Source organism: Aotus nancymaae, unplaced genomic scaffold (assembly GCF_030222135.1).
Source record: "Aotus nancymaae isolate 86718 unplaced genomic scaffold, 86718_ANA_hifiasm-v0.15.2.pri h1tg000016l, whole genome shotgun sequence".
Lineage (NCBI taxonomy): Eukaryota > Metazoa > Chordata > Mammalia > Primates > Aotidae > Aotus > Aotus nancymaae.
Window position 1 is genome coordinate 57,817,544 of NW_026988428.1, and position 12,135 is coordinate 57,829,678.

General features: G+C 35.1%; 1 protein-coding gene across 2 annotated transcripts in view; it reads right to left on the reverse strand.

Moving 5' to 3' along the window:
- ITPR2 (inositol 1,4,5-trisphosphate receptor type 2) overlaps positions 1–12,135 on the reverse strand; it is a 508,028-nt gene that overhangs the window by 99,533 nt on the left and 396,360 nt on the right. For both annotated transcript variants that reach the window (XM_012457176.2, XM_064377368.1), the window contains exons 46-48: positions 11,684–11,791; positions 5,901–6,093; positions 1,817–1,942 (exon numbers count right to left, since the gene is read on the reverse strand). In XM_012457176.2, the coding sequence (XP_012312599.2) occupies positions 1,817–1,942; positions 5,901–6,093; positions 11,684–11,791 (427 nt within the window). The remainder of the gene's footprint in view (positions 1–1,816; positions 1,943–5,900; positions 6,094–11,683; positions 11,792–12,135) is intronic.

Here is a 12,135-nt window from a genome sequence, read left to right on the forward strand (position 1 = left end):
AAGTATTACAGATACCATGTGTTCTGCTTCTCCTGAATGAGTAAAGAGCAACTACCCAGAGGGGTGGCATTTCCCATCACCATTATATTTCATGTACAATAGGTGGCAGCAGAGGCTACATACATTGGCTCTGGTGGTCAAGAAAAGGATATCATGGAATGGAACTCAAGGGAAATTAGGTCCTGTATGAAGAAGGGGCATCTGTTATTGACATGCTTCCAATCCATGGAGAAAGGTCCTAGATTGGACACAAAAGGGTTAGCCTTCTACTCTAATATCTGCCATTTTTTAGGCTTTCTGGGCTTGCATCTGTTCATTTGTCAAATGAGTGCTTGATATTAGATGATTTCCAGAATTGCTTCCTTTTCTAAGACTTTATGCTTCTATTAACTGGGACTCTATAATTTTTCAGCATTCTGTGTGTAGATGATATTAATTTATCATTTCATGCTGACTTCTTTCCTCCCAAGAGTTATATTCCTCTGTGCTATGAGTTGATCACTAAAGAAGACTAAACACAGTGAAGAGAAAGCTGTTTTTACTTTCTGATGTATTTGCAGTTGTTCTATAATGGATGGCCAAATATTTGCTACATTTTCACTGCTACTTAACTCGCACATCCATTCCATTACCTAATATTCTTCTTTTATTATAGGTATACCTTCCAAAAACAGTGGTTATTCATGACCACTCAGATTACAGCTAAAGTTTAGAACTTTGATATCTATGTTACCTGTAATGAACTTGTAAAACAGCAAATGACTCTTAGACTCCCATTTCCTTTCCTGCCCACTCCAGTTCATCTGAAATAGGCTGAAATACCTGTTGCTCTCATCATACTGTCTTTCTACTAGGCTTCCTTCTGTAGTACAAATATGTACCTTTTAAAGAGCAGCCACCACCACCACTGAACTTTGTTTAAAGTTTATCAGGTACTATTCTAAATGTTGTACCTAAAGCATCTCATTAAATTCTCACAGTTATCCTCTGAAATGATGAGACACAAAAGTACTTCATAGTTATTATTAGCCAATTTCTCTCACGTTTTCTTCCAAGCCATTCTTTCTATGCCCATTCCAAAGTTATTTACCAGATTTAGCCCAAGCCTGTAACATATTTTCCATGCTCTCCACCAAACTTACACAAAACTTACTTCCCAAAGTCTCATGCTTCAGTATATTTCTCCTATATTTCTCACTTCACTTAAAATGGTATAGTTTCTCATGTTTTTGCTTTTGTATTAGTTTAATAATATTAGTTTTATATTCAGTATCCTTTATTTTTCTATTACTATATTGTTTTATGCTGTTTGCTTTTGAAACCTGAGATGACAAACATTTAATTCTATTAAGAATCCCTGACTTTCCTATAGAATTAAAAATTGTTTTTAGGTTACATGTATGCTCATTATAGAAACTTTAGACAAGACAGAAAACAAAGAGAGTAAAATATAAATGCCAGTATTTAGGTAACAACAATTAATATTTGGGCACAGAACTGTCATTTGCATGATTGAGATGATACAGTATAAAAATATTTTGGGTAATAATAATTAGGTAGAAATAACAAATCTTTTCATTGCTTTATTTGCCAAGATGTAATGTAGCCCTAATAACAATTGTGTATATGAGCTTTTTGAAAATTAACAATTCTATTAACCATACTTTTCCACCTATTATACATACTATCATACTCTACTTCCAACAAGCATAGAAAAATCCATTTAACAGGAATGAAGTTATTCTTATTTTGAAGCTCTAAAAAGTTATGTGGCAACTTTAAAACATTTATCATTTAAGGAAAAACAAGCACTTGCCTTCATCTCCATCATCCCCAAATGGGTAGAAGAGAGCAACAGCTAAATTGATGAACACAGCCAGGTTGAAGGAAATGCTCCCCCAGAGAGAGATATGCCTCGAGAACCAGAACAGTGCAGGGTTATCTAGGAAGCGAGAAGCGTAAAGGAACAGAACAGGAAAATAAATTTTGGTTTCAACACATGAGGCTTACCGAAATAATATTTTACTGAATGCACTATTTTTGTAAACTATTATAAAAACCTATTTAAATAAATATTTGACTTAAGTTTGTTAAAAACAATCAGAACCATAAAGGAATCTTCTATTTGATTCCTTCTTTCATCCTTTAGCCAGTTTAGACCTAAACTACTGTAGAAGGGTAAGTAATTTTGCAATTGCTAAAGGTGGTCAGAAAAAGTGATCCTGTAATAATTCTCTCTATCCACAGAGCAGGTTAGGGGAAAGCAATTTAACAGTAGGCTGGGGTCCCTTTTAATGAAATGATATACTTCCTTATATAATTTGGTAATATTGATAAATTGGTCCCACTCCCATGTCTTTTTTTTTTCCTATATTGGGTGCATATATATTTATGATTATTGACTCCTGTTGTTGCATTGATCCTTTTATCATTATGTAATGTCCTTCTTTGTTTCTTTTAGTCTTTGTTACTATTAAAGTCTATTTTGTCAGAGATGAAAGTTACAACTCCTATTTTTTTTTTGTTTTGATTTTGTTTTTGTTTTTGTTTTTTCTCTCCATTTGATTGGTAAGTCTTCCACCAACCCTTTGTTTTGAGTCTTAGTGTGTCTTTGCTTATGAGATGGATCTGGATACAGCGTACCGATGGGTTTTGACTTTTTATTCAATTTGCCTATCTGTGTCTTTGACTGGGGCATTTAATCCATTTAAATTTAGGATTAATATTGATATTTGTGAGTTTAATATTGTCGTTTAAAGCTAGCTGGCTATTTTGTCCATTAGTTGATATAGTGTCTTCATTATGGAGATAATCTTTACCTTTTGGTAAGTTTTTGGGATGACTGATACTGGCTGTTCCTTTCTGTGTATAGTGCTTCTTTCAGAAGCTCTTGTAAAGCAGGCCAGGTGGTGATGAAATCTCTGAGTACTTGCTTGTTCATGAAAAATTTTATTTTTCCTTCATTTATGAAGCTTAGTTTGGCTGGATATGAGATTCTGGGTTGAAAATTCTTTTCTTTAAGGATATTGAATATTGACCCCCACTCTCTTCTAGTTTGTAAGGTTTCTGCTGAGAGATCTGCTGTGAGTCCAATAGGCTTCCCTTTGTGGATAAACCTGACCTTTCTCTCTGGCTGCCCTTAGAATTTACTCCTTTATTTCAACTCTGGTGAATCTAACGATTATGTGTCTTGGGGTTGCTCTACTTGAGGAATATCTTTGTGGCGGTCTCTGTATTACCTGGAGTTGAGTATTGTCCTGCCTTACTAGGTTAGGAAAGTTTTCCTGAATAATATCCTGAAGAATATTTTCCAGCTTGGATTCATTCTCTTCGTGACATTCAGGTACACCTATCAAATGTAAATTAGGTCTTTTCACATAGTCCCATATTCTTGGAGACTTTGCTCATTCCTTTTTACTCTTTCTTCTCTAATCTTATCTTCTTGTTTCATTTCATTTAGTTGGTCTTCGACCTCTGATATCCTTTCTTCTGCTTGATCAATTTGACTGTTAAAACCTGTGCATACTTCGCGGAGTTCTCATATTGTATTCTTCAGTTCCATTAATTATATTCCTCTCTAAATTGTCTATTCTCGTTAGGATTTCGTCAAACCTTTTTTCAAGGTTCTTAGTTTCTTTACATTGGGCTAGAACATGTTCTTTTAACTCACAGAAGTTTCTTATTATCCACCTTCTGAAGCCTAATTCTGTTAATGGAGCACACTCGTTCTCCATCAGGCCTTGTTCCCTTGTTGATGAGGAACTGTGATCCCCTGTAGAAGGAGAGGCATTCTGATTTTGGGTATTCTCAGCCTTTTTATGCTGGTTTCTTCCCGTCATTGTCCCCACTTCCATGTCTTAAAGTCAAATAAAAAAAACTCCAAACGCATAGCACAGATATATTTCTAATGAAAATTCCTATGACACAGTCACAGTTACCTGAAACTATGAAACCTAATCAAGTGGCATAGTATTCCTGACTGGGAACTAGTAATTTATAATATTATCTACATTTTAAACCTTAAATCTTCCTAAGAACTTGTTGGGTTTGAAACAGCAGAAGAAAATGAGCACTATAATAAAACCTGCTAATAAGTGGAACAGGCTTTGCTGAATATATTTAGCAAATGACTGTGTGTCTGTCATCAGAAATGAAGCAGTAAATGCATCGATCAAATACAGTTTACATGAACCAAAAATCAGTTCTTTCCACCTCTGTTAAGTAACTGAATAGATTTGTAATCCATGTAAGTTTGAATGACAGCCAAATTTATTAGCCTGCACTGGGCACTCACATGGCTTCTATAGGTCTTGTCCATTCTCTAACTTTTAAAAACTTAACACCAGGATTTAAAAAATTGAAGCCAAAGGCACATCAATTTTCAAATGGAAATGATAAAATTTGTAGATAGATCCTGTGAATTTCAACCTAGTGTCTATTGCCTACTTACAAACTGTATTTCTCTTCAGCACATCTTGTTTCCCTTCCTTTGGAACGGAACATTCCAATGCTGAAATATACTATGATTAGCTATGACATTTAATTGACTAATGTATCCTAAACTATAAACATCTGCATCTCCATCATTCCTGAATTAGGAGTCCTCGTTTTTAAAGGTAGACTATTAACACAAAATTAGAAGATGTTGATGCATGCATTTGTAACAACAAATCTTCACTATTAAATCCACCAAATGAATTAGATTCTGCCTATAACCTCATAATTAGCTGCTTCCAAATGTTAAAGTAAAATGTGCACTGAAAATTATTTTAAGATTTAATTTTTGGTAAATGACAAAACACTTATTTTTTTAAAAGGACAGACCCCCTCCCCCGCCACCACCACAGCACTAGTCCATTATTCAATTTATTTTCAAGGAGAAAATATATGTTTTTTAAATGCTCCAAATAAAATAGTGTCTTCATATGTATTTTGGACACCCAAAATTTTCACTGAATTCCATAAGGCTCTACATGGTAAAATGCTAAGGGAGAGTAATTTTAATTTAAAAAAAAAAAAACACCTGCTTTAAAAGTCTAAAAATGCATGCCACACCCCTATAGATGATATTTCTCAAGCACCACTCAAATTCATAAATCACACCCATTATAGTTTCTGAAAACTAGCATAATGAAATACTATCGAATAGAAGTATTGAGAACATATCCTGTTTATCTAGAAAACTCCAAGGGACTAAAAAAGACCTACTCAAGAATTTCCCCCATTGAACTTTATGAAAAACTCATGAGAGATCTCTTATCTTGGAAAATAAACTAAAGTTTATTTAAAATTTCTAAAATTTTAAAATGCAGTGTTTCCTAATAGACTTGGAACCTAATAGATAAGTCATGGGAACTGTACTAAGCTGATTTTTAACTGTAATATTATAACATTGCTCTATTTAAACAAAAGTGTCATGAAACATATAGCTTGTTTGATTTGGGGAGGTAAAGATACGTTCAAAGAAAGAATTACACTCAGCAAAACATGAAACAATCCCCTCAATCGCAGGACAATAGAGGAATAGTGCACCAGAGATGATGTCTCTCAATCCTATTCACTGATAGGCCAGTCAGGGCCCATTCACGGACTTCAAACCTTCAGCTGTTCAACATTTGAAACGTACAGGTGCAACCCTGTGTTTCATAATATTTATTAAAAAACAGGATCATCACAAAGAGATGATGTAATTAATTAGGGCTCTCTGTTTTCATTAAGCTGCAGGTGTCTCGGCTCCAGTGGTAGACCAAGCAAACACCTTAAGCCTGCAAGTGACTTCAGTAACATCAGCCTGGCAAGAAATTAACAAAACAATTTAAATGAACTGCATCATCTGTCCCAAAGTATCAACTTATCGACCACTATGCACAAAACTAACCATTTCAGTTTATTGTACTTACTCCTGATTTTCTTCTGCCACTTCATTTCATTGTAGAGATCTTCTGTTTGCTGGAAAAAGTCATTCACTTTACTTCCTTGTTCATCCCTTTCAGTTGTATTGAACACACGGCACTTGGATTCTCGAGTGAGGTATTCACATATATTGGGGACAGGAAAAACGATTTGTTCCATTGTCCTATCATGCCGAACAATCTGAAAACATTAATTTGTATTGTTTTTAGACATTTGGTCACCTCAGCCTTGACTTATTTTTGTTTTTTTGTTTCATTTGTTTTGTTTTATTTTGAGACAGAGTCTCAATCTGTTGCCCAGGCTGTAGTACAGCGGCACAATCTCGGTTCACTGCAACCTCTGCCTCTGGGGTTCTTCTCCTGCCTCAGCCTCCCAAGTAGCTGGTATTACAGGTGCATACCACCACACCCAGCTAATTTTTAAATTTTTGGTAGACATGGGGTTTCACCGTGTTGGCCAAGCTGGTCTCAAACTCCTGACCTCAGGTGATCCACCCGCCTTGACCTCCCTAAGTGTTGGGATTACACACATAAGCCACTGTGTCCGGCCTTGTTTTTGGTTTTAACATGAATTTACTGATGATGTTTTATGAATTCAGTTGTGAAAAAATGTGCCAACTTGAAATGTCTAAAAGAATTCTTTTTTACTGTACTGTTTTGCATTTTTCTCTTTAAATAAGAGAAATTAATTGACTAATATATCATAAACACTACACTTTGCTTTAAATAACAAAAACTAAAATCTTTTATTCTTTCTGAGTTAGCATTACATTTCTGTCACCCATTTATATTTTCATGAAGTATATCCTAAAACTAAGATAGTCTTAATTAGAAAGTGATTGGCTTGGTAGCCTTAAATATAGCGCCTATACTATTTGTATTTTGTTCTTAGCCTCCTTGTCCTAAAAGGGGCTGTTGGGTAACAAGTGATATATTCAACATTATGTGGTCTGAACTCTACAGAGAAAAGTGCTTTTTATCATTAAAATGTTCTCTTATTCATGGCAAAACATATTTTTAGGTACAATATCCATGTAAACATATACCCATATTTAAATACTCATCATTTTGAGCCTCCCTTATTTGTTATGGTTTATGTAGCCTAAATTTCAAGGTTCATATACAGTGCCCAGTTCTCAGGAACGAATAAGGATTGGCTTAACTCAAAAGAGTAATTCTCTTTCACTTTGCCATTGACTGGTGTGGTGGTGGTCATGGGCCATACCTCTGGAAAATGAGGCATAAAGAGAAATCTCCTAAAAGGGCTTCCAGGAAAGACTTTGCTTCTTGGTAAAAGCAGAGAGCCACAAGAGACAAAGAAAACAACAATAACCAAATATACAAAAATAAAAGGGTTTTTTTGTTTGTTTTTTGGTTTGTCTGTACCCTTTTTCTTTTTGCTTAGAACAAAAGGGTTTAAGGGCAGGATGACTGGAACTCTAGCAGCCATTTTGCAACCATGAGGTGAGAGAGTATCAGCATGATAAGAAACCTAGTATAAAGATGTGAAGGGTCTGCATGTTTTAAGACATCACTGAATCACTGAATCAATTATAGAACTACTGGTACTCCAGACTTCCCATAAAGTAATATTTTACTGTTTAAACAATTGTCAGTGTGATATTCTATTAAACTTGTAACTGAAGGTATCCTAAATGATATGTGATATATTCAATTACGTACTAGAATACTGTCAGAGAGCAAACAACATGAAATTTAGTCGGAGTAAATAAAAATTCCTGCATATAGGTTACAAAAATCAATTGTACAAAATAATTTGACACATTTGGTATGACAGGCAACCATATGTGAAAAAAAGGTTTACTTGATCCAATAATGTCAAATATTTTTTAAAAAAATTTCAGGTGCATCAAAGAAATCATGTCTAGATTATTATAAGCCATGCTTTTCAGTCCCTTTATGAAATCTTATGTTTGATTATGGTTGTCACATTTTACAAACAGCATGGACAAACTGGAGGGATTAGTGAAGGAAATGGAAGTTTATTAACTGCAAAAAGTCAAAGATGCGTAATTTTTCAATAAGTTTATTCAAAAAATGCTTATTCAATCTTTAGGTGATGCATGTTGGGGGAAAAAAACATGAAACCCAATGAGTAAGAGCTTGTATTTAAGTAATCATGATGACTCTTCAGATGTTAGAGTCAAGCTACCATGCTGAGGAGAGAAAAATGTTCCAAATGTAGGACATAGGCATGGGCAAAGACTTCATGATTAAAACACCAAAAGCAATGGCAACAAAAGCCAAAACTGACAAATGGGATCTAACTAAACTTAAGAGCTTCTGCACAGCAAAACAATCATCAGAGTGAACAGGCAACCTACAGAATGGGAGAAAATTTTTGCAATCTCTCTATCTGACAAAGGGCTAATATCCAGAATCTACTAAGAACTTAAACAAATTTACAGGAAAAAAAAAAACAACCTTATCAAAAAGTGGGCAAAGGACATGAACAGACACTTCTCAATAGGAGACATTTATGTAGCCAACAATCATATGAAAAAAAGCTCATCATTACTGCTCATTAAAGAAATGCAAATCAAAACCACATTGAGATACCATCTCATGCCAGTTAGAATGGCGATCATTAAAAAGGAGACAACAGATGCTAGAGAAGATGTGGAGAAATAGGAACACTTTTACAATGTTGGTAGTAGTGTAAATTAGTTCAATCATTGTGGAAGACAATGTGGTGATTCCTCAAGGATCTAGAAATAGAAATACCATTTGAGCCAGCAATCCCATTACTGGGTATATACCCAAAGGAGTATAAATCATTCTATTATAAAGACACATGTACATGTATGTCTATTATGGCACTGTTTACAATAGCAAAGACTTGGAACCAACCCAAATGCTCATCAATGATAGACTGGATAAAGAAAATGTGGCAAAATACATGGAATACTATGCAGCCATAAAAAAGGATGAGTTCATGTCCTTTGTGGGGACATGGATGAATCTGGAAAACAACATTCTCAGCAAACTGACACAGAAACAGAAAACCAAACACCACATGTTCTCACTTATAAGTGGGTGTTGAGCAATGAGAACACATGGACACAGGAAGAGGAACATCACACACCAGGGCCTGTCATGGGGTGAGGGGCTAGGAGAGGGATAGCATTAGGAGAAATACCTAATGTAGATGACGAGGTGATGGATGCAGCAAACCACCATGGCACGGGTATACCTATGAAACAAACCTGCACGTTCTGCACCTGTATCCCAGAACTCAAAGTATAAATTTTAAGAAAACGTTCTGAATGTAAACACTAAAATGGGCTAATGTTAACTTTATTTTTTTAAAAAAGTTTGTAATTATTAGAGTTGTTCAAAATCAGATCAGTTTCCTCCCGATGTAGTGAGAGCTCTATTACAGGAAGAATTTAAAGCAGAAGCAGATCATTACATGGCAATTCCTTTTTAAATGGGTGATTAGACAGAAGGCCCCTCCTATTTCCCAGAGTTTTAAAGTCTATAACTTGCAGGCAAATTATTATTCTCAATAACATTAATTCTTGTGGTTATGTTTGAGACATAGGGTTCAGTTTTGTCTGATAACCAAGACCAGTCCCTGCCTCAAGTAAAAGAGAAGTGACATATATGAAGCTAACAATATTCCAATGTGATAAAATTAAACTAACAGAATAACCAAACTTCTGTGGAAGCATACACAGCGAGATGAAGTTAACAAATGCCTGGAGAAGGGAGGGAGGCTTCTCTGAGTAGGTCATGTGAGCTGGCTTCCGATGAACATGAGAACTGATCAATAAGAAGAACTTACATCATTAGCCTGGACCACTCCTTTGAAACCTGGACTTGTATACCCAACTTCATGGATGACTCAAAGTCACCTCGAATTCAATCTATCCAATAATGAACAAATAATCTTCTTCTACCTTTTAGCTGCCGAACTTTACTTTCTCGTAGCATTCCCATACATGGCACCAACTGCTGCTCATTTATTCAAACCAGTAGCCCAGAGGACATCCTTTTCCACACAATTTTCCTAGTATGTGCAATTCAACTTCAACTTCAAGCCCTGTCAGTATGTATATGTATATATGTGTGTGTATTTATATAACACCTATCTATCTATATATAACTATATAGAGATGTATAGGTATATGTGTATCTGTATCTATGTATCTTTATGTATTTTCCAGTCCAGCCATCTTTGATATCATCTCTCACATTTGCTATTATAATATCTTCCTATCTGATCTATGTATGTTTTCTATCCCACTCTCTTTTCTAGTACTGTCTCCAAACAGCAACCAGATTGATCTTTTAAAAATAGTCATCTCCTTCCTCTGTTCTTTAATACCTTCCCTTTACTTACTTTCTTCTTTCTGAAATCCCCATCCTGAAGGAGAAACTTGTACTCAATCTTTAATATGTTCTTAAAGGTAACCTTCTCTGTGAAATCTATCCTGAAATCACTCAGGCACCACTAATTATTATTTTCTTTACATTTCCTTGGCCCTTTGTTTATATACTTATTACACAGAATTATCTTCTATATGTGTGAATTGGTAGAGAGTAAGTGCTCAGTAGACATTTACTGAATGTGTGTATTTATAGCTAAATCTCTCCTCACTGCTAGAGTCAATAAAACAACATCAAGCAACAGCTTCCCATCTCTCACAGACATTAACCAAACTTCTTTCCATGGCTTGATCACTCTATCTGCTATTCCCTGGTCTCTTCTGATCTCCTAGCTCTGTACTTTGACTTCTGGGATCTTCCTTAAGACCTTCATGGTTTGATGACCTATTTCTATTTGTATAGAAATGTTTTTGCTGCTGGTCCAGCTCATGGGTTCCACTAAATCAAGTCCAACACCAAAACTGTGGTACTATTAATGTTTACAAATGTGAGCAAAGTATCCATTTCTGTGACACAAAGTGATAATGCTCATTATTCCAAAGGTTTGGCAGCAGTAAACAATACAGTGTAGGGGTTATATATCCTGAGAGTGAATACAGTGATGCCCATCATGCACTCTACTGAAAAGCAAAAAATATCTGCCAAAATGAATGAATGTATACATGTAAATTACAGGAGTGACAAGCGTCAACTACTCTGCTCACTTCTGCCTGATTAGCTCAGCCAACCAGTGTCAAAATGATATCATAGCTAGTAAATGACTGCCAGATGGGTCTCAGAACACAAAATGATAAGTCCATTTTGACCCACACCTCCTGAACTGCCACCAACCATTAAATAATGTCCCATTTATGAGGGTGAAGGGAGGTCAATTTCTGCATACTGAAAATGGAAACCATTAAACCTTTCCAAGCTTATGCTATCAATATGAAAACTTTATTAGTTTCTTTCATGTTTTCTCTACTTGTGAATACTTGGAGGTCTGTATTTTAATAAGCCTTCTACAATTTTTTAAAAAAGAAACATTTTTCTGAATGATGGCTTCTATTATAATAATCCCATCTCTCAAACACTATTACTCTGCAATGATTGATTGCTTCTACGGTAAAAAAAAAAAATCTATTAATTACAAAAGAAATTTTACATATGATTTTAGTAAAAAAGAGACAATTTTGAAAGATGTACACCTTAGTTCCCTATAAATCACTCCTCACTCATCCTTTTACTATATATTTTTCAGTTTAAACCACTCAATTCTGCTTCATTGCTCTAGAAAAAAAATAACGAAAATGGTCTAACTTAGAAAGTAAGCATATCTTTTCACAGTTGGTACCTTTCAATAAATAATAGATGGTTACCTCAATCTGTGCAGTGTGGTTGGCATAATACTTTAAGGCTTCGTCTCCTTCATCTGGATCTGATCCTGGTTTGAGCATCTGTTGCAATAGTTTATTGTGGCGGGCCAACTAGAGGGGGAGAAAGATAAAGCTTTTAGATCTTCTTTCTCCCTTTCCTGGGGTTGAACTTTGAAATAACTTTGTCTCCTTATTTGCATAACTTCACAGTCCTAGGGTTAAGGAAAATTAGTTATACTTCAGGAAAGCATGTCTGTATTTGAAAGGCACGGATAATGAAATCACAATGATCAGCCGCTACTATTTGTTGATTAAATTTGTCTTCAATAAATATATGATTGTACCAGGAAGAAGAAATGTTCATAGTGATACATAATTAACACTTCCTATAGTAAATTTAAACTACATGCACATAAAAACAAAGTGATCAACAGTGCAATAAATCAGTGAGTAGT